Source organism: Nelumbo nucifera, chromosome 2 (genome assembly GCF_055504915.1).
Source record: "Nelumbo nucifera cultivar China Antique chromosome 2, China Antique-T2T, whole genome shotgun sequence".
Lineage (NCBI taxonomy): Eukaryota > Viridiplantae > Streptophyta > Magnoliopsida > Proteales > Nelumbonaceae > Nelumbo > Nelumbo nucifera.
Window position 1 is genome coordinate 101,194,381 of NC_142650.1, and position 22,411 is coordinate 101,216,791.

Sequence of the window (22,411 nt, forward strand, 5' to 3'; positions counted from 1 at the left end):
GCCTGTTTGATGAGAGCATTTTCATGATCAGTTTTTGGCTGATAAACCTGGAAAATTGTGAAGCCGTTGTTTGATAAAAAATCCCAAAGTTGAAAATAAGCTTACATTAATCGAAAAATCGACTTTCCAGTGAAAATAAGCTATTTAAGTAATTTCTTTAAAGTGATTCAATCGACACAGCTCAATCAATGCAGAAACCCTGCCAAACAGGCCCTTATTGTTATTAATAAATGATTGCTCCTTAACATACTTAGAATCAAAGATAGGTAATATCTGAATTCACCAAGAAATTCAGCCCAATTCCTATTTCTCTCAACGACCCACCTCATGACCAGAGAGTAGACCTAGCAAAAAGTTGGCCCAACCCGTAAACCCGACCCAACCCAACCCGAAAAAATAGGGTTAGGGTCTCATATTTAGCAACCCGAATGTGATAATGACCCGACCCGAAAAAAATGGGTTGAGTTGGGTTGGGTCATAGGTCAACCCGTTGACCCGATTGTCTAGTCTAATTGAGATTATTTATGCATTGTTAGAAGTTTCCACTCTTTATTTTTTATTATTTAGTCTTTACTTTTTATTGTTTACCCTTTAAATTGTTAAATGTTCAAATTTTTATTTTATATTTGGAATTTTAAGGTTAATTCTTTTAATTTTAACATTTTTCATGCAATTTTTATTTATTTTTTTAAATTTCAATTATTTTTTGGGATGACCCGAATTGATCCATGGGCCAATCCTAATCCGAACATTTAGGGTTAGGGTCTAGCATTTGACAACCCAACCTGAAATTCAACCCGAACCAAAATCAACCCAAAATACCTTGACCCAACCCAAACCCGATCCACCCAACCCGGTTGCCAGATCTACTAGAGAGTGACTCATGAAGGACGTGCTTCCTACAACGAAAAATCAAAAGCAAATGGGTTTAATAGGGATTACAACTTTCCAAGCCCACGTGCTCATGTGTGATGCCCATTTCGATTTGAAGTTTCACCGCATAGTGCCATATTGATTCCAATTGTTTTGGCATGCGTCCACAACCACGAATGGATGGATATAGTCCCTGAAGTCTACTCCGGTAGTAAGCGTGCAGTGCTGGTATTTTGTCATATTTCAGTGTTTGTGAGTATAGGAAGAAACGTGACGATAGACTTTGACTCCAAATATATAGAACCCTTTTCTTGTCTACTAGTTGAAAATTATTCAAATGATACTTGCAGCCAAACCTGACTTTCCAAGCAAATCCAGGTTTATAGTAGGGGTGCTCAACAAAAAACTGAAAAACCGAAATACTGAATCAAATCGAGAAAATCAAACCGAAAAATCCAGTTAATTTAATCAATCCATTTGATTTTGGTTCAGTGTTTTGCAAAAAACCGGTGGTATCGGTTTGGTTTTAGTTTAATCTGAAAGAAAAATCAATTGTTAACTAAATCAACTGGTATATTATATATATTACATATTTTTACTAGTGGAAACCCATGCGATGCACGGGAAAATATGAAAGATTGAATAATTTTATTTACTATTAATTAATTGATAAATTAATAATCAAAGTTTGCTGTTAATTAACCAAAAGTATTCAAAGTTATTGCTAATACTTAAATTTTTCATAATTGTATTTTTCATTTAGTATTGATTTATAGAAAATAATTATTGTTAATTTAATATGAACAAATATTTTTTAATAAATTTAATTTCATTAATCATTTATAGTAAATTTAATAATTGTTATTATTTTCTTTATTTTTAAATGAAATTTTGATTGAATTTAAACAAATAAAAATAATTATAAAAGCTAATATTTTTATGTATTTACTAATAATTAACAATTATATATGAATGGCAATAGAGTGGGGCACCCCATTCCTATCCCATCTTGTAGTCAAGACACTCTACCCCATCCCCACCCCTTACCTAGTGTAAAGCGGGTTCAAGGCAAGGCACCCACTCCCTGTTAAGGACGGGGAATCCTTAAATCCCCCCCCCCCCCCCTCTTCGTCCTCAATGTCAGGTAAGTTTAGGGCAAGACACCCACTCCTCATCAAGGATGGGGAATCCTAGCATTTTACCCGCCCCGTCCCTAGTGTCGAGTAAGTTCAAGGCAATGCACCCACTCCCCATCAACCCAATATTCAATTTGATGACAAAAATAACCAAAAGGATATACTGAGTATCAACCACATGGTAAATTTTAAAAGTACACAAATTGTCTTTAATTTTCAAAAATGTAATTTTATGAAAATTTTGGAAAATTTATTACATTTGTGTAACTTTGAAAATTTATTCAAATTTATTTTTAAATTTTTATTGAATAATTTATTTTCTTTTTAAATGGTTTACTTACAAAATTATACTAATTTATCTTATATTTTCTAATATAGACTAATCAATAATTTCCTTTTACCAATATTATACTAATTTATCTTAATAATTTGTGTATTTATTGGTTGAAATTATAGTTTTCCCTTTCCCATACTCATTTATCTTTAATAATTTTCAATAATTTACAATGGAAATTACATAATTTTTAATAGTTTTCCAAAATCTATCAAATGTAATAAATTTTTCAAAAATTTCCAAAATATTCCAATAATTTGCAATAATTATTTAATACATTTTAAATAAACTTACAAAAATTTTATATATTTTAATTTCCAGAATGTTATTTTAAAAAATGTAGTTTTATGAAAAGTTTTGAAAATTTTATTACACTTCTGTAATTATGGAGATTTATTGAAAATTATTTTAAATTGTTATTAAATATTCATTTTTATTATGTAATTTACTAACAAAATTACACTAATTTATATTTTATTTTCCAATATGATTTAATTAATAATATTTTAGGAATTGATGGGGGAGTGGGGTAATATGTTCAATGGGAGTGGTGGAAAGGGAAGAGGAGTGAGCGTCAAGGAGAATGTAGGGTGGGGGTAATGGAGCAAGGAGGGACATGATGGTGTGGACCGTCTTGCTTTATATATATAGAAAGATATATAGATAATATTTATATTATATATATTATAATATATATTGAAAATTTAAAAATTTGAGAAATCAAAGAATTAACTCGATCAAAAACCGAATCAATCAACTGATTAATCAATTGGTTTAGGTTTGATTTCAGCTCCCAATTAATCAAGTGGTACTGATTCAATTTCAGAAAATAGCTCATGGTTCGATTAATAGAACCGTGAGCACCCCTTATGGGCTCTAGACCTTGGCTACTACCGTACTACATTTGTTTTTACCCAATGGATTTGAATCTGACAATAAAGTTTACCAGGAGAGTGCAGAAGATCTAGATCATAACCTCTTGATCTAGACTGATCATTATTGATGTAGCGCTATCTAACTACTCCCTACTGGAGGATGATCTGGTTTCCAACCGAGTAGCGAGCTAGGTGAATCTACAAAACAACAGATCAGAGAACCTGAGGTAGCTAACCCGACGAGATCGCTCCGATGCTTAAGTTAGTGTATTGTGCTACGAACTGAAAACTTTGAGAGCTTGAGAGCTAGAGAGTAGAAAAATCACGCGTATCTTGTGTCATTGCGGTTGGTGCCTTTATATAGGCATTGTTTGGTGTGGGTCTCACGCACCGCATCCGAGATTTCCTGGAGATCGTGCCTAATTGGTCCGAGATCCTCAAAGGTAACTGCCATACACGTTGACCATCCTCCGAAACGTTCGGAATGTGGGCCAACTTCCAAGAATCGTGGGAGTGTCAGGATATGCATGCTGAATTTGTCAGCGAGCACATCTCGCAAGTCGCCACTTGGACATCAATCAAGCTGGCACGTCCTTGAGGGAGGTCGCTCCTTGCGTCAAAGTTACTTCAGCTAGTGACAAGGTGTTGCAGATGGATCCTGGGCGAAGTGCTTCTAGCCGACCTGAGTTGTGGTCGAGGTCGCTGGATTGGCATAAAGGCAGGTTGCTAGGTCGGCGTTAGAAGTAGGTCGCCAAGTCAGCAACAATGCCAGGTCGCTAGCTGAGACTCCATCATTTTGGCTAAGGCAATTTGTCACCTAGGTGGTTCTGGGTGTCACCCAGTTGTTCCGAGATACCATGTATCACAATGTCATTGGAGGGCCAAATCCACCGTCATCAATTATATTGTTGAAAAGGGTGCCTCGTGATGTTTATGCAACCAAACTTGGCGTGTGTTGCATTTTTGCTTTGTTAATAATATTATAGCACGGCTTCTAAGTTCTCTTATTCTTGTGAGTAGTTTGAAACGTAAGTAGCAGAGTGTCCTTTGTCTCGGCCTTTGTTTGTTTTGAATTTTTTGTGGGAAATCAGGCAGGGATGTAAATGGACGGGGGTATGGGATGGATCAGATTAGACCCTATTGGATTTATATTGGGCTATAAATGGGTTAGTTCTACCTGACTACCAAACCGAGTACATCAGTTCTCTGGTTCTGTGATTTTGTTCTACTCCTAATTAATACTTGGACTGGGACCGGTTCTTGCTGTTCTGAACCAATTAAAACCCAAACCGATTATTGAGGAATTAATATTATATACTATTCTGATTATCTTTTTCCTTAATTTACTAATGGTATTCAATATCTAAATCCGAACCAGGTCTAAACTAGATCTGATGGATAAGATTTGATCTGAATCCAAATATTAACAAATCAAATTTGCATTTAAGTAATATTCAATTTAATCCGATACATTTGCAGCCCAACCATCCTGCCCAAACCTTTTCAATATGCACAAACAATTAAATACATAAAAGGACACCGCACACAGACATATACAGACATTTGCTTTCTCATATGGAGTTCTTCTCTTAAGACTTAAGAGTAGGGTTGGTTTTGTGCCAAAGTAAAGAACGCAAAACAAACAAAATAACAGAGAATACTAGACAAGGTTTAACATGGTCCGGCAATTTGTATCAACATCTACAGTTAAACCCCTGCAATGCTTCACTATTAGGCTAGCAGTTTTCATCCCAGGTTGGTCTTGTACACATAAATATGTACTTCTGTATGTTTTTATATGTATAGCTAGCTTGTTTAAATGGGCCAATCTAGACCAATAATCCCAATATCTTAGTCTAGGCCGTTTGCAACCTTTGGTGGAGGAATGATGGTGGATGGGCAAAAAGAATTTACCAGGATGAACTAATAACTACTAGGGACGGCTAAAAAACTAGTGCACAGAAGGGTGAAATTGGGAGATTAATATGGGAGGGCTGATGAAGATAAACATGGAAAACAATGTTCTACAAGTTAGAGAAGTGAAGATAGAGGCCAGCTGGGGTCAATATGGGCTGTATAATAAAACCAAATTCAATTTATCAATCATCTTGTTCCACCAAAATAAGATGATTACAAGAGACTTCTTTAGAGCTAGTGTTGCACATATCCATATTAAAACTAAGAAATGAAACAATTCCCACGTCCTACAACAGGCACGAATAAATAATGTCTTGTGATTTATTCTAAATAATAAATATGAAGATTACTAAAGAAAAAACTAAAATATATTAAAGAGAAAAAGGTATGTCTTAGGAGACTAGGAGCAATCAGTAATAACACACAGGACAGCAAAATAAAACATGGTACAAACAACAGAAGCACAAGTGCAAATGGTGATGGGAAATTTCCAAGGCAGCTTCTTTAAGATTTTTGTTCTTCCAGCTGCTACACAAGTTATCAATATTGCTTATTTATTAGTTACCTACTTCATGTGCATTCTCTTTCTATGACCTCTTTTGATATTTTAATGTGATTAATGATTTGGGAAGCCTACATAATATCATTAAGATGGAATCCTTATCAACATTAAATATCTCGAGGAAAAAACATGCTGGCATAAGCCTGAGCCCCCAACATTATTTATTCATCAAATGTTTGATGAAGTAAACATTTGTCTGTATGGTTACTTTTCCTTGAAGTGGGTGCACAATGCCTCCTCAACTATTGTCAAAAGGACAATATTCACATGTTTACAAGTTGTCCTCTAATACATGGAACATCTTTATTCTGACTTGTGAAGATAATGAAGAATGTATAAAGAAGCAGATGACAAGAAAATACACACAGAATAACTAAGCAGATCCGTACCAGTGGTTATTTGCACCATTTTGCTCCTCTCAAACATCTTCACCAGAAGAATCATGACGATAACATGTCCCACCTTTGTTTTTAATTCATCAAGTGAACTGATTTTCATCCATTTAGGTCTCTCCTGCAATCAATAAGAAAAATAAATAAACGTTTATCAGAATGTAGATGGATTTCAACTGCGCACCCATGATTGTGATGAACATCGATCAGTTGAGTTATATACCATTCTGTACTATATTTCGATTTGTATCACTTGACTAGAAACCAAAGGTTGCCATTACATACCAAGAATCCATATACATAGCAAGATCATGCAGATTCTAGACAAGTACAGTGTTAGAGATTCCACTTGAATAACACAAATATCTAAGAGATACAACTACATGTTCATGTCAAAAGGGGAGTTTCGTCCATTATCAAAGAACCTATTCATTTCATACAATTTGTCCATCATCCAAATATTGTGGACTAACCAATCAGTGAGCATCCCTTTAATGATCATTCCAAAATCAGAAAAACCAAAATTGAACAATTAAATAAAGAACATATACCAAGAGTTTAAAATTTGGACTTGGATGGCATGACAGTCACCACAACATTCCCAGTCTTAGAATCAAGAGTAGAGTCTCTGGAAAAAAACAATTATTTACTTTAAACACCCTTCTGATCTGTGACTTTTCATCAAAACTTTTAGTACTGAAGAGAATATTAGTACTGAAGAACCTTGAAGACACATTAAGGTTGCAAGTTAGGTTGCATGACTTGAAGAATTTCGACTACATTGGGATAGAGTTAGAGTTTAGGCCCTATAAAACTTTAACAAATTCCCAACCCAATCTGACCCAAGTTGCACCCATAAAACTCGCCTGAATAATTAAGATTCATATCGAAACTCCTAAGAGAAATACATAAATCAGATATATTAAGAAATAATCCCTTCAACATCCAAATGATTGGAAATAAGATGGAAATAATTAATCATGAGTTTATTTACCTATGCAAGAATTAGAATGTGATTGCTCATGAATACATGATGTTGATCGATTGAAGGTTCTTTCTTTTAGTATTACATACTACTCATTACAGGGGAATCAGGGGTTGGGCAGAGAAAGATGCATGTTAGATCCTGCACCACCAATTAGGAGGGGTGAGAAGTGACCATCTCGACTACTGGGTCATCGGTGGTTGATTGAAGGTTCAAACAAAAATACTCAAAGATGCTACAAGCTTTATCATGTACATACAACATTATAATATGTTAGAGAGGAAGCACGACCATATAACATTCTAACAATATACATAATTATTATATCCTTCTGATAGAAAATTAGTCCACTTGTAGCTAACTATCACTAACATCAAAAAATCCAGGCAAAGTTTAAATTATACAAGCATTAATCATATCCAAGGTTCAAAATTTCATCATGTATCAAGCCATATCAGGCATATCTTATCGGTAATGCCTGGATAGGCTAAATATTAGGTAATGGTATTTTGTGTTTTTAATATTTTCAGGGGGCAGGCCTTTATACGTATGATACTTTGAACCTTGGTTATATCTAAACAATTTGTAAAAGTCAAGTTTTAAAATATTGGGGTGTAATGTGAGGCATTCCACTACTTGAAAGTGTGAGTGACAGTTCAGACTTCAGAACACTAGACTACAAGAGGTGTAGCCTCCTAAAGGGGAGGAGTTTTCTTCTTGGTCTTTTTCCTTCATTAGTTCTTACATTCCTCTCTTTCTTTCTTTCTTTTCATTTTTTTTTCTCTCTTTTCTTTCTTTCCTTATTGAGCCATCCATGCCTGTTCTGACTGCACCTCAAAATGCCTTTAAAACAAAGGAAACAGTTTATATTTTTTTATACTCTTAAAAATTCATTATGGCAATTTAAAACATATTTACAATATAGTAATTCAAAGTTAAAATATTTCCTAAACTAAAGTGTTTATATTTATACACCACAAATCTGCAATCTAAACACCTACTTCTGAAAATTTATAGTCTAACATTTTAGACAAATGATATGCTTCAAATTTAGGAAAGATGAACTTGATTTCAAAAACTTTAAGAAATTCATTCAGAATCAGATCATTTAATAAACACCCCCTTGCATATTGACCAAGCATCAATTACATCAGACATAATATTATTATGAATTATACTGGTATAAATGGAATAGTCTGCATAACACTATTCAAGCCATGCAACTTGTATGATTCCATGTTGTTTCATATCATTAAAAACAAAATAAGATACATGTTCTTGGATGGATATGAATACATATCAATGTTTTAATCTTTTAATGTACTATAAACCATCTTAACTACTATAGGTTCTTTTCTAGACTATAACTTTCTTCTTGAATTTCTGTTCTATAACTTTCTTCTTGAATTTCTGTTCTATTGTTGGTTAAGGAAAAGGAAAAGGAAAAGGAAAGAAAAAAAAGTATGTGGAGAGGATTATGGGAAAGGATAAGATCAGTTTAGAATTTATGGTTATGAGATCCAAAATATAATTATCCTAATATAAATGCACTAATTTAAATTAAAATTAAAAAATGGATTCAATAACTAAAATACAATAAACAGGGGATTTCCACACAAAAAGTATTACATGCAGAACCTATCTGACATCCTGAACAATGGAAATTTAACAACTTCAAACTCAGAAAATGAACTTAGAGAAGAAAAAAAGAATGTGAAGAAAACAAAATCATAAGTCCAAACAAAATAATAATAGCAGGTACAATTAAAAAGGCACAGAATTTTATATTCTTTATACCCAATTGGAGATTTAGACCAAAAAGGACATTGAAGTACCTTCAGGGTGAACATCCCAAATAAAGAAGACCCTTTCAGAGCACGGTCAATATTGGAAGGCACATCAGGAGGCACATTGCTGATAAATAGTCCATACAAGCCCATACCAAATATTAACATAACAGTGCCAGCAAGATAGACATCTGCATTTAATATGAGAAATTCAACTTCAATATATTTCTAAGGGGAGAAAAATGCAATTAGATCAAATACAGCATTAAGTTGCTAAAAACTTTAGTTCTAAAGGTGAAGATGAAATGTGGAATTTTCTACCAAGCTAAATTTGGAAAGAAGATAAAAATTCTATAATCAGATTGGAAAAGTAAAAGGACCTCATATATGCACATTACAAGGAAAAAATTAGTGCACCTCCAAATTAAAGAAAGAAAACCAAGAAATAATAGATACCTTTTTCTCTTGACCTTTTTTTGGCTAGGAATATCAGAAAATTTTCATTTTTTATTATTTAGAATACTTTTGGGAAAAAATTGTTACTAGGTCACATAAGTTTACCAATTTGGGGAACCCCATTTTTTTATACACTAGGAACTTCCCCATTAAAAAGGATAAATAAACCCTAACTATAATAACAACATTTTTTTTTATCAGTAACTGCATAATTTATTAAAGAGAGAAAGAAAGGATTGTGCATAGTGTAGAAATAAAAAAGTGTAAAAAGAAAAACAAGTCAATGAGAGACAAGATCTATTATCTCTCCCCACAACTGTGCCCAAAATAAAGTCTCTCTTCCCACCCCTTGTTTGGCTAAAGCATCAGGTAACAGAGAAATTTAGTAGTACAGTCAGGATGCATTTAGGCAATGATTAAAAAAAAAACAAATACAGTTACCAGGACTTTATCCTAAAAATCAATTTTCAGCAGTCTTCGGTTCATCAGAAAGAGAAACATAAGCAAAAGCTGCTGTGGCATGGGCAAGAATTAAAGGAAAAGTTGATTAGAGAGTTGAGCAACCTATTCACTAGCTGATATGACCCCAAGGACCACAATTTTCTAGCCAGCCAGAAGAGTTTGTATGGCATAGCCCCAATCTTAGTCAAGGCTCTCTTCAGTCCACAAAGATGTGAGTCAAACCAATAAAATCAGTAGAATATTTCAGAATAAAGTAAAAGAAATCAGAGATGAAGGAGACAGCAAGAAGGAGGAAGATTAGAGAAGAAAGGAGAAAGAAAGGAGGAGTTCAAATGTCTCATCTTTCCCCTACTCTGATCTTTTATTAAACTTACTTAAGTTACATAAATTACAAGGAGGCCCTTAAGTAGACGTCCACATCAGCACTAAACTTAGAAAACATAAATAAGAGCTAAAGGCCCAATAAGAAAACATAACATGAAAGACACTAATGGGCCCAATCTCTCTACACTCCCCATCAAGCTGAGCATAGATATCCATCATGCCCAGCTTGCTTATATAATAAACCAGCTTTCCTATAGGAACACCTTTTGTCAAAACATCAGCCAATTGTTCTTCAGAAGCAACAAATGGTAGACAGACTTCTCCTGAGGCAACTCTCCCACATATAAAATGCCTGTCAACCTCAATGTCTTTAGTTCTGTCATGTTGAATAGGATTGTGTGCAATGTTGATAGCAGCCAGGTTGTCACAATATAACATCATTAACTTCTCACAGTCTATACCCAATTCATCTAAAAGTGATCTCAACCACAAGAGTTCAGAAATTCCATGTGCCATTGCCCTGTATTCCGCTTCAACTGAAGATCTTGCCACTACAGATTGCTTCTTACTCCTCCATGATATAATGTTCCCTGCTACCATAGCACAGTAACCTAAAGTAAACCTCCTATCATCAATACATCTGGCCCAGTCAGCATTAGTGTATGCTTCCAGCTTCATGTGTCCATGCTTAGCAAACAAGATACCTTTCCCTGGAGTCCCTTTTAGATAGCACAGAACTCTCTCAGCAGCTGCTAAATGTGAATCTCTCGGAGAATGCATAAACTAGCCGATTACACTAATTGCATAGGAAATATCTGGCCGAGTCATGCAAAGGTAAAGTAACTTCCCAACCAGTCTCTGGAACACCCCCTTATCAAGCAACAGTTCACCTTCAGTCGCTGACAACTTGTGATTTTGGTCAATAGGAGTAAAAGCAGGTCGAGCCCCCAGTTTCCCAGTCTCTGCAAGGAGATCAAGAATATATTTCCATTGAGAAATGAAGATACCATCCATAGATCTGATAACTTCAATTCCCAAGAAATATCTGAGTTCTCCCAAGTCTTTAATTTCAAACTCAGTGTTAAGAAAACTCATTTCCTGTAACCACAATATCATCAACATAGACAATCAGGAGGGTCACTAAGGAATCTCTCCTCTTAACAAACAAAGTATGATCCGACTGAGTCTGTGTGTACCCAAAAGCAACAAGAACAGCCCGAAATCTGTCAAACCAGGTTCTAGGAGACTTCTTAAGGCCATACAGAGACTTTTTCAGTTTACAGACCTCTTTCCTTGCATCTCCTTCCCATACACCCCGAGAGGTAAATGAAGAGATGGGATATCCATCACATGGACGCCCAAGTCTTGCGGAATGGACTGGGCGAATTTCAACAAAATTTCTCCCATCTTTGGAGGGAATCGAATTCCCTAGTTTAGAAAAACATATTTTTCAATGATCAATCTTGAACCATGAACCAAACCAGATCTGAACCAAAAGGAGTAGGTGGGAGGATGTACCTGATACGGAGAATTAGTATCTCCCAATGGAGGTGTTCACGCCCAAGGAAGGATCCAAAGACTGCTCCCACTGAAGATGGCGCAGTGCAGGATGGAGCAGAATCAGCAATGTTCTTCAAAAGAACTTGACCCTTCGCAAGAATCAACTGGATGGCTTGTGAGTACAGCTCCAATCAATCCTTTCCCAAAAGATTGGTATCAAGATCAGATCTTGATTTCTCCCAAGAACTAGAGATCAAACTGAAGGTAATGGCGGCGGCAGGAAGGAGGCAGCAAGAGAAATTTTGCAGAGGTTGCAGAAATCTCTCTTCTGTGATTTCAGCTCTGAAGACAAGAGTCTTAGGTTGCATGTCTAAAGGCTGCCGCCCCCTCCTCCTTTTATAGATTTAAAGGGATCAGCTCCTAATCCTATTAGGAGCTGCTGATCCAAATTATATTTGGATTAGAAGTCCCTTTAAGTGATAAGGGAGAACCCTTATCTTATCTGCAGATCAGATCAACCATCTCCTAATCTAATTAGGAGGCTTCCAGATCTAAATCTTATTTAGATCTTGGACTCTCTAAGTGGATAGGGTCTAGGCCCAATCCTATCAGCTGATCCATCTTAGAATTCGCCCCCTTTAATTGACTGATCAAATCAGCCCAGTTCGAAATGGGCTTAAGGTCCATTTAAGGTTATGTACTCACTTAGCCTTCCAAACTGCTGCCCAGTTGGGCTTCCTTGTATGGCGTGGGACCCAAACATTGATCTACACATCAGCCACATGGGTTCAGCCAAGCCTTTGTTACAAGGCCTGGCCGAATACACTATTATGGACAGTGCACCCCCTGAAACCCATCTTATGGGCTCTATGGGCCCAACACTTACCCTAAGTGGTCCCTGGGCCAAGCCACCTTGTAACACCCAGGGACTGTGGGCAGATGCAAGATTAGCCCATCAGGTATTATCCTCAATGGTCTTACACTTAACCTCTCAGCCCATAATGATCAAACACTGCCCGACAAGGGAGGACCTCTCCTTCGACCGCAAGGAACAGTGTTGCACTCTCTGCTTACATGGATCCCAGGAATAAAACCTTTTGCAAATCATTTCGAAACCATAACATATATATATATATATATGTATATATATATATGTATATGTATATTTATATATTTTGCAAAACAAAATCTCAACAATTGAAATCGGCTGCCGGCAGTCTTGGTTTCCATCAAAGAGAGTGCATCCCCGATCATTACCTTTGTCCGACAAAGGGGTTGATCCTGTCACTATGATCACCCACTCAGATGAATTCTCGGACTGTCCCAACATACCCAGGTTTTGACCCCCGCTAAGGATCTCACTGATTAGTACATCAAAGATAGCCCAATCCGACACCTAGTGTAATATCATAATTGAGTCTAGAGGTCAGGTGTAACTTTCCAGTTTTGCCCATCTATCTCCAAGGTCCAGGGCAATACTGGAAATCTGGTTCGGTTCAAAGGTTCTATTAATCCTACACTGCATGTGCTTCGGGTCTCACCCTGGTAGCTGAGACAAACCACCCCAACAGTTGGCAGCACACCACTGTCAGCCTTGGCAAGATAAATCTCCCCAGACTTACCCAATGGCTGTGAACATTCTAAACTAATACAAGTCTCATTAAGTGTCCAGTTTAAGGGTATTACACAGAAACACACCATAGGAACATGAATCAAATGTGTACTTTATTCATTTGCAATAAATTCATAATGTACATATTTCTGATTGAAGCTAAGGGCATACAACTGTCTAACAGCTCCCACTTGCACTTAGGTCCAATCTGGTATAAGCCGGAGTCCCAGACTTTCCACGTGTTTCTCGAACACTTTCAATGGGTCTGCTACATTCTCCGCTGATGCTACCTTATGAATCAAGATGTCTCCTCTACCAACAATCTCTCGGAGTACGTGGTACTTCCTCTCGATGTGCTTCGACTTCGAGTGGGCTTGTGGCTCCTTAGCCTGAGCAATCGCTCTATTGTTGTCACACAACAATGGGATGGGTGATGTGCTGGACGGAACTACTCCCAATTCGTGAACGAACTTCTTCATCCACACGGCTTCCTTGGCAGCTTCACTTGTAGTAATGTATTCGGCCTCGGTTGTGGAGTCTGCTGTGGACCCCTGTTTGCTGCTTTTTCAGCAAACAGCACACGATCCTATCGTGAAAACATATCTAGATGTAGACTTTCTATCATCCGGATCCGACTGGAAATCCGCATCTATATACCCTTGGATCTATAGTGAACTACCATCGAATACCAGACAAAAGTCTTTTGTCCTTCGAAGGTACTTAAGTATGCATTTCACAACAGTCCAATGCTCCTCCCTGGGTTGGCCTGGAACCTGCTTACTACACTCACTGCCTGGGCGATGTCTGGACGAGTGCACAGCATGGCATACATGATGCTCCCTACGGCTGAGGCATAGGGAACGTCTTTCATGCTCTCGATCTCCTCAGAGGTCTTTGGAGACATCTTCTTGGAGAGATTGACTCCAAGCCTGAAAGGAACATTTCCTTTCTTGGAGTTTTCCATGCTGTATCTCTTGACTATTTTGTCAATATAAGCAGATTGGGGTAATCCTATTATCCGCTTCGATCTATCTCTATAGAGTCGAAGACCTAGTATATAGGAGGCTTCTCCAAGGTCTTTCATGGAAAATTGCTGTGATAGCCATACTTTTATCGTAGTTAACATTCCTACATCATTCCCAATGAGTAGAATGTCATCTACATACAGAACCAGAAACGTAACCTTGTCACCACTGGTCTTCCTGTAAACACAGGGTTCATCCGGATTCTGCTCAAAATCAAACTTTTTGACCGTAGAGTCAAATCGGATGTTCCAACTTCTAGAAGCTTGCTTGAGTCCATATATGGATCTATTCAACTTACAGACCATGTGTTCCTGACCCGCAGCTACAAAACCTTGTGGTTGCTGCATATAGATATCTTCAGTAAGATCTCCATTCAGGAACGCAGTTTTGACATCCATCTGCCAAAGCCCATAGTCATAAAAGCTGCTATAGCTACCAGGATCCTAATGGATTTAAGCATGGCCACGGGCGAAAAGGTTTCCTCATAATCGATGCCTTCTTTTTGAGTGTATCCTTTCGCCACAAGACGAGCTTTGTAGGTCTCAACACTGCCATCGGGGCCCTTGTTCCTCTTGTAGATCCATTTGCAACCAATTGCTTTTACCCCGGAGGGCGGATCCACTAGAGTCCAGACTCCATTGGTCTCCATTGAGTCCATCTCAGCTCTCATGGCATCTACCCATTTAAGGGAGTCTATGTCCAACATAGCTTCCGTATAAGTCACGGGATCCTCTTCACTAGTCAAAGTTTCGACCAGGTAACTATCCTGATCGTAACCAAAATGGACCGGTGGCCTGGATCTCACTGATTGGTACATCAAAGACAGCCCAATCCGACACCTAGTGTAATATCATAATCGAGTCTAGGGGTCAGGTGTAACTTTCCAGTTTTGCCCATCTATCTCCAAGGTCCAGGGCAATACTGGAAATCTAGTCCGGTTCAAAGGTTCTATTAATCCTACACTGCATGTGCTTCGGGTCTCACCCTGGTAGCTGAGACAAGCCACCCCAACAGTTGGCAGCACACCAGTGTCAGCCTTGGCAAGATAAATCTCCCCAGACTTACCCAATGGCTGTGAACATTCTAAACTAACACAAGTCTCATTAAGTGTCCAGTTAAGGGTATTACACAGAAACACACCACAGGAACATGAATCAAATGTGTACTTTATTCATTTGCAATAAATTCATAATGTACATATTTCTGATTGAAGCTCAAGGCATACAACTGTCTAACAGTAAAGACATATTGACCTCTTTATTTAGGTCCCCATTCAAAAAGGCATTCTTTACATCAAACTGATGAAGAGGCCAATCAAAAGTAGTAGCTAAAGATAGCAAAACTCGAACTGAAGTCATCTTGGCTACTAAAGTTTCTAAGTAGTCAATACCATACATCTTAGTATATCCTTTAGCAACCAAACGGGCCTTATATCTCTCAACAGTACCATCAGAATGATACTTAATAGTGAACACCCAACTATAGCCAACCAGTTCCATTCCCTCAAGCAAATCCACAATTTCCCAGGTATTGTTCTTATGCAAAGCATCTAGTTCAGTCATCATAGCTTCTCTCCATTCTGGTTTGGACAAGGCATCTGGGACAGATCAGGGAGTTACATGTGGAAACAGAGGCAATGAAGGAATAGTAAGAAGGGGAAAAGAGGTTGTAGGACAGGTGTTTGGAAATACAATGAGTTGTGCATTTCCATTTGCCTTTGCGAAGGGCAATAGGGAGAGCAAGGTCAGGGAAGGTATCCGAAGTGGTAGAAAAGGGCTGGCCTATTATCTCAGTAGTGATGGGAGGAGCAAGAGGCACATCTGAAGGTGTGGAAACAACTTGCATGTCTCTGAGTCTGTCTCTGGTACCATCTCTTGATAATAGGATGGGAAAGAAAAGAAGGAGGATGAGTAGGAGGAGGGGGAGTAGGGATAGATGACTCAACTAGAGAAGACTATAAAAGATTCAATGGGAATTGGAAGAGGAATAGATGGTAACAATGCAAACAACTCATCTAAATGCTCCCCCTCAAGAAAAGTACCAAAGAAAGGGACAGACTCTACAAATGTGACATCTCTAGAAACAAAGCGAATGCCACGAACTGGATCAAAACAGCAGTACCCCTTCTGTATGGAGGCATATCCCAAAAAGACACATTTGTGTGCTTTAGGCTCAAACTTATGTCTTTGATGACTGTGAACATGGACAAAGCAAGTGCACCCAAACACCTTGAGAGGAAGAGAAAACAGATCCTCATTTGAAAAAAGCAAGCTAAGGGAGTTTTAAACCCCAGAACCCGAGAAGGCATTATGTTTATCTTGTATGTAGCTATAAGAACAACATCACCCCAAAATTTAATAGGAACATGGGAAGCAAAAAGAAGGCTCCTCGCAACCTCAACCACATGTCTGTTTTTCCTTTCCGCCACTCCATTTTGTTGAAGAGTGTAGGAACAGGAACTCTGATGAATAACTCCAAAGGTATCAAAGTAGAAAGAGAGACTCTTCTCAAAATATTCCTTTGCATTATCAGATCGGAATATTTTGATCCGAGTGTTAAACTGGGTAAGTATAAGTTCATGAAACTTTTGTACAATATTTGGTACTTCATCCCGGGATTTCAGAAAATAAATCTATGTGTAACGAGAGAAATCATCAATGAAAAGAATGAAATATTTGTAGTCCCCCATAGCAGGTAGATGAGATGCCCCCCACACATCAAAGTGCACAATATGGAAACGAGAAACAGATCTTTTATTACTCATTAAAAAAGATTGTCTACAATGTTTAGCAAGTTCACATGACTCACAATGAAGACTCGATAGGGATATTCCCTTAAACATTTATGGAAACGAATGACTCAAAGCTGAAAAAGACAAATGACCAAATCGGAAATGACATATCATGACTCTATTAACCGACTCTGATAAAACAGACTCCAAAGCAACTCCTACCAGGTAATCCAAGACTTTGATCAGAGACATCCAGCAAGTATCTCCCATTTGAAGCTCTTTTTGAAGGGCATCCATCTTTACCTTTGTTACAGTACTTTATCTCCTTTTGAAGCTCATTGTCGGTTGGGGCATCCATCTTTACCTTTGTTAAAGAAGTTATGTCCTCAGTTTCATGATGTATCTTCTTTAGATTGTGAGTCTTGTTAGTTTGCAAAACATCATTATCTATCGTCTGTTTCTCGAGTTAATAAAAGGGCTAGTCATGCTTTCGAGTTAGTACATTCAGATGTTTGGGGACCTTGTCCCATTATGTCTAAGATTGGATTTCGATATTTTGTTACCTTTGTGGATGATTTTTCTCGTATGACTTGGCTTTATTTAATGAAATCTCGTTCTGAGTTACTTTCACATTTTAAAACCTTTTGTGCTGAAATAAAAACCCAGTTTGATGTGTCTGTACAAACATTGCAATGTGATAATGCCAAAGAATATTTCTCTGATTCCTTTCAGACTTACATGGCTCAGAATGGAATTCTCCATCAATCATCTTGTGTTGATACTCCATCTCAAAATGGAGTGGCTGAGAGAAAAAATAGACATCTTCTTGAAACTGCCAGGGCTCTTTTATTTCAAACACATGTTCCTAAACAGTTTTGGGCTAATGTTGCTTCTACAGCGTGTTTTTTGATTAATCGCATGCCCTCCACTGTTCTAAATGATCAAATTCCTTATAAGATTCTGTTTCCTAATAAATCTGTGTTTCCTGTTGAACCTCGTATCTTTGGATGTTCTTTCTTTTGTTTGTGATGTTCGTCCGCAGGTTTCCAAATTGGACCCCAAGTCATTAAAATGTGTGTTCCTGGGATACTCTCGTCTCCAAAAAGGGTATAGGTGTTTTTCTCCTCTCTTGAACAGGTATCTTGTTGTTGGACAGTTTTTGTATGCCCTTAGCTTCAATCGACTTTGATGTACTTTTGATATTTAATGTAAATAAATAAAGTACATGTTTGATTCATGTTGTGTGGTATACTTCTGTGTAAGACCCTAAAACTGAACACTTAATGAGACTTGTGTTGGTTTTAAATGTTTACAGTCGTTGGATAAGTCTAGGGAGATTTATCTTGCCAAGGCTGACACTGGTGTTCTACCAACTGTTGGGGTGGCTTGTCTCAGCTGCCAAGGTGAGACCCAAGGCACACGCAGTGTAGGATTACTTGAAACCTTGAACCGGACCAGATTTCCAGTATTGCCCTGGACCTTGGAGATTGATGGGCAAAACTAGAAAGTTACACCTGACCCCTAGACCCGATTATGGTACTACACTAGGTGTCGGATTGGGATGTCTTTGATATGCCAATCAGTGAGATCCTCAGCGGGGGTCAAAACCTGGGTATGTTGGGACAGTCTGAGAATTCATCTGAGTGGGTGATCATAGTGACGGGATCAGCCCCTTTGTCGGACAAGGGTAATGATCGGGGATGCACTCTCTCTGATGGAAACCAAACTGCCGGCAGTTGATTTCAATCGTTGGAATTTTGTTTTGCAAAATTTATATATATGATATATACTTATGTATGGTTTCAAAATGTTTGCAAATGGTTTTAATTCTCGGGATCCATGTAAGCAGAGAGTGCAACATTGTTCCTTGCAGCCGAGGGAGAGGTCCTCTCTTGTCGGGCAGTGCTTGATCAATATGGGTTGAGAGGTTAAGTGTAAGGCCATTTGGGATAATACCTGATGGGCTAATCTTGCATCTGCCCAGAGTCCCTGGGTTTTTATAAGATGGCTTGGCCCAGGGACCACTTAGTGCAAGTTTTGGGCCCATAGGGTCCATGTGATGGGCTCAAGGGGTTCACTAGGCTTTCTAGTGAATTTGGATAGGCCCTGTAACAGAGGCTGGGCCGAACCCAAGTGGCTGATGTGTAGATCAATGCTTGGGTCCCACGCCATACAAAGAAGCCCAACTGGGCAGCAGTTTGGAAGACTATTGAGCACTAATTACTTAATGGGCCTAAAGCCCATTTCAAACTGGGCTGATTTGATCAGTCACAAAAGGGGGCGGATCTGAGATTAGGATGAGCCCAAAAGCTTATCTAATCTGCAGATAAGATTAAGAAGAGTCCTAATCCAAATACAGATTTGGATAAGGGCAACTCCTGATATGATTAGGAGGTTTTCTTAATCATTAAGCAAGTGGAGGAAACCCTAATTCGAATTACAAGAATTCGAACCCAGGGGATTTCGTAGAGAACACACCTGCATTCTGAATATTAAATCTCAGAAACCCTAGAGGAGAAAAGCAGTTCACCACTTTCTTCTCTAGTTCTCTTCTCCATCAGCCGCCGCCAACCACCACAAGTTCGATTTCTCTGAGAGGGAAAGATCAAGAAAGAGTTCTTGATATTAGTCTTTGCTGAAAGGCTGATTCAGTTCAATGCTCATTGATTCCAAAGGATTCTTGTGAAGGATTCAGTGCGTAGGACGCACTCTGTTGGTTCTGTTCCACAGTTGCTGTGTCATCTTCAGCAGGAGCAGATCTTGGTGTCTTCTTTGGGCGTGAACACCAACTTTGGGAGATATTATTTCTCTGGATCAGGTATAATCACTCCCTTCTCTTTTGGTTCAAATCTGGTCTGGTTTGGTTCAAGTAGGATCCTTGAATTTGATTCTAAAATCAGGGAATACGATTCCCAGTTGGAAGGGAGGAAATTTTTGAAATTCGCCCACCCATTCCGTAACTGTTTTGGCGTCCATACGATGGATCCTACCATCCCTTTCACTTGTGTCAACTGATTTTACATTCCATGAACATCTTCCTTTCTTTACCGCTCCATCTACACCTGTGTGTCCACAAGAGGATGATGATCTACTAGTGTATCATGTCACTGTTAGACAGTTTTGTATGCCCTTAGCTTCAATCATTTTGATGTACTTTTGTTATTTAGTGGAAATAAATAAAGTGCATGTTTGATTCATGTTGTTTGGTTTAATTCTGTGTAAAACCCTAAAACTGGACATTTGTAGAGACTCATGTTAGTTTTAAATGTTCACAGCCGTTGGATAAGTCTGGGGAGATTTATCCTGCCAAGGCTGATACTGGTGTGCCACCAAGTGTTGGGATGGCCTGTCTCAGCCATCAGGGTAAGACCCGAGGCACATACAGCATGGGATTACTTGAATCCTTGAACCGGACCAGATTTCCAGTCTTGCCCTGGACCTTGGAGATAGATGGGCAAAACTGGAAAGTTACACCTGACCCCTAGACTCGATTGTGACACTTCACTAGGTGCTGGATCAGGCTGCCTTTGATATGCCAATCAGTGAGATCCTGAGTGGGGATCAAAACCTGGGTATGTTGGGGCAGTTTGAGAATTCATCTGAGTGGGTGGTCATAGTGACAGAATCAGCCACTTTGTCGGACAAAGGGTAATGATCGGGAATGCACTCTCTCTGATGGAAACCAAACTGCCGGCAGTTGATTTCAATCGTTGGAATTTTGTTTTTGCAAAATTAATATATTTACATATATATATGTACGGTTTCAAAATGTTTGCAAATGGTTTTAATTCCCGGGATCCATGTGAGAGGAGAGTGCGGCACTGTTCCTTGCAGCCGAGGGAGAGGTCCTCTCTTGTCGGGCAGTGCTTGATCATTAGGGGCTGAGAGGTTAAGTGTAAGACCATTTAGGACAATACCTGATGGGCTAATCTTGCACCTGCCCACAGTCCCTGGGTTTTTATAAGATGGCTTGGCCCAGGGACCACTTAATGTAAGTGTTGGGCCCATAGGGTTCATACGATGGACTCAAGGGGTTCATTGAGATTTTCAGTGAATTTGGCTGGGCCTTGTATTGAAGGCTGGGCCGAACCCATGTGGCTGGTGTGTAGATCAATGCTTGGGTCCCACGCCATACAAAGAAGCCCAACTGGGCAGCAGATTGGAAACTAATTAAACACTGAATACTTAATGGGCCTAAAGCCCATTTCGAAGTGGGCTGATATGATCACCCATCAATGGGGCGAATTTGAGATTGAAGTTGGCAAAAAGGATTGGGCTCTTAGCCTTATCCACTCTTAGAGACCAAATTCAAATCAGATTTGAATCTGGTAACCTCCTGATAAGATCAGGAGTAAGCTAACTCTATCTGGGAAAAGGATTAAGAGTATCCCCTATCCAAATACTGATTTGGATTGGGATAACTCCTAATTAGGAGATTTCTTAATCAAGAAGAAAGGAGGAGATTTCGAATGTACCAAGAGGGAGAGAAATCAGATTTCGATCCAAGGGGTTTTGGTAAGCAAGAAGGGTTCCTGCGATTTGAGATTAGATCTCATACTCTCTAGAAAAGAAAACAGTTCAGCCTTTTCGTTTCTGGAGATCTCCTCCTGCCGCCGCCATCTGCATTGTTGCAAGATTCGATCTTTGCAGAAAAGAAAGTCAAGAAACCAGTTCTTGACATCAGTCTTGCAAGAAAGACTGAAAGAATTCAGTGTTTAGTACATCCAGGGGATTCTTGTGAAGGATCCAGTGTGTAGGACGCACCCTGCTGGTTCTGTTCCATCCACAGCTGTGTCATCTTCAGCGGGGACAGATCTTGGAGCATTCTTTGGGCGTGAACACCAACTTTGGGAGATACTGCTTCTCCGGATCAGGTATAATCCTCCCATTTATCTTTTGGTACAGATCTGGTTTGATTAGGGTTCAAGTAGATCCTTGAATATTGTATTCTAAATTCAGGGAATATGATTCCCAGTTGGGAGAAGGTAGGAAATTTTTGAAATTCGCCCCACCCATTCCGCAACCTTTATGGCGTCCATTAGATGGATCCTACCATTCTCTCAGTCACCGGTCCAGACGCTAGTGTTGTTCCAATACCCCCACCACCACCTTCTCAACCAAAACCACCTATTACTCAAGTCTATTCTCGACGACCTAATCCTCCTGTGACAAGTCCGGCACCGGTCTCTTCTTCGTCATCGGATCCAATGCCCAGTGATATTGATCTACCTATTGCTCTTCGGAAAGGTAAATGCCAGTGTATTTATCCAATTTCATCTTATGTTACCTATGATCGTTTGTCCTCTACTTCTTGTTCGTTTGTTGCCTCTCTTGATTCTGTAGGGATTCCCAAATCTGTTCACCAGGCCTTATCCCATCCTGGGTGGTGTGATGCTATGCTTGAGGAAATGAGTGCCTTGACTGAGAATGGTACTTGGGA

At 38.7% G+C, this 22,411-nt stretch overlaps 1 protein-coding gene across 3 annotated transcripts in view; it reads right to left on the reverse strand.

Annotated features, from left to right (window-relative positions):
• Positions 1-5,811: 5,811 nt before the first annotated feature.
• The window catches only part of LOC104585917 (uncharacterized), a 74,974-nt gene continuing 58,374 nt past the window's right edge, over positions 5,812-22,411 (reverse strand). For 2 of the 3 annotated variants that reach the window (XM_088898260.1, XM_088898259.1), the window contains 2 exons: positions 8,910-9,052; positions 5,812-6,210 (listed from right to left, as the gene is read on the reverse strand). In XM_088898260.1, coding sequence (XP_088754386.1) covers positions 6,001-6,210; positions 8,910-9,052 — 353 coding nt within the window. In that variant the 3' untranslated portion in view covers positions 5,812-6,000. Of the gene's footprint in view, positions 6,211-7,083; positions 7,216-8,909; positions 9,053-22,411 lie in introns of all 3 variants that reach the window. The other variant, XR_016082555.1, reaches the window with a different exon arrangement.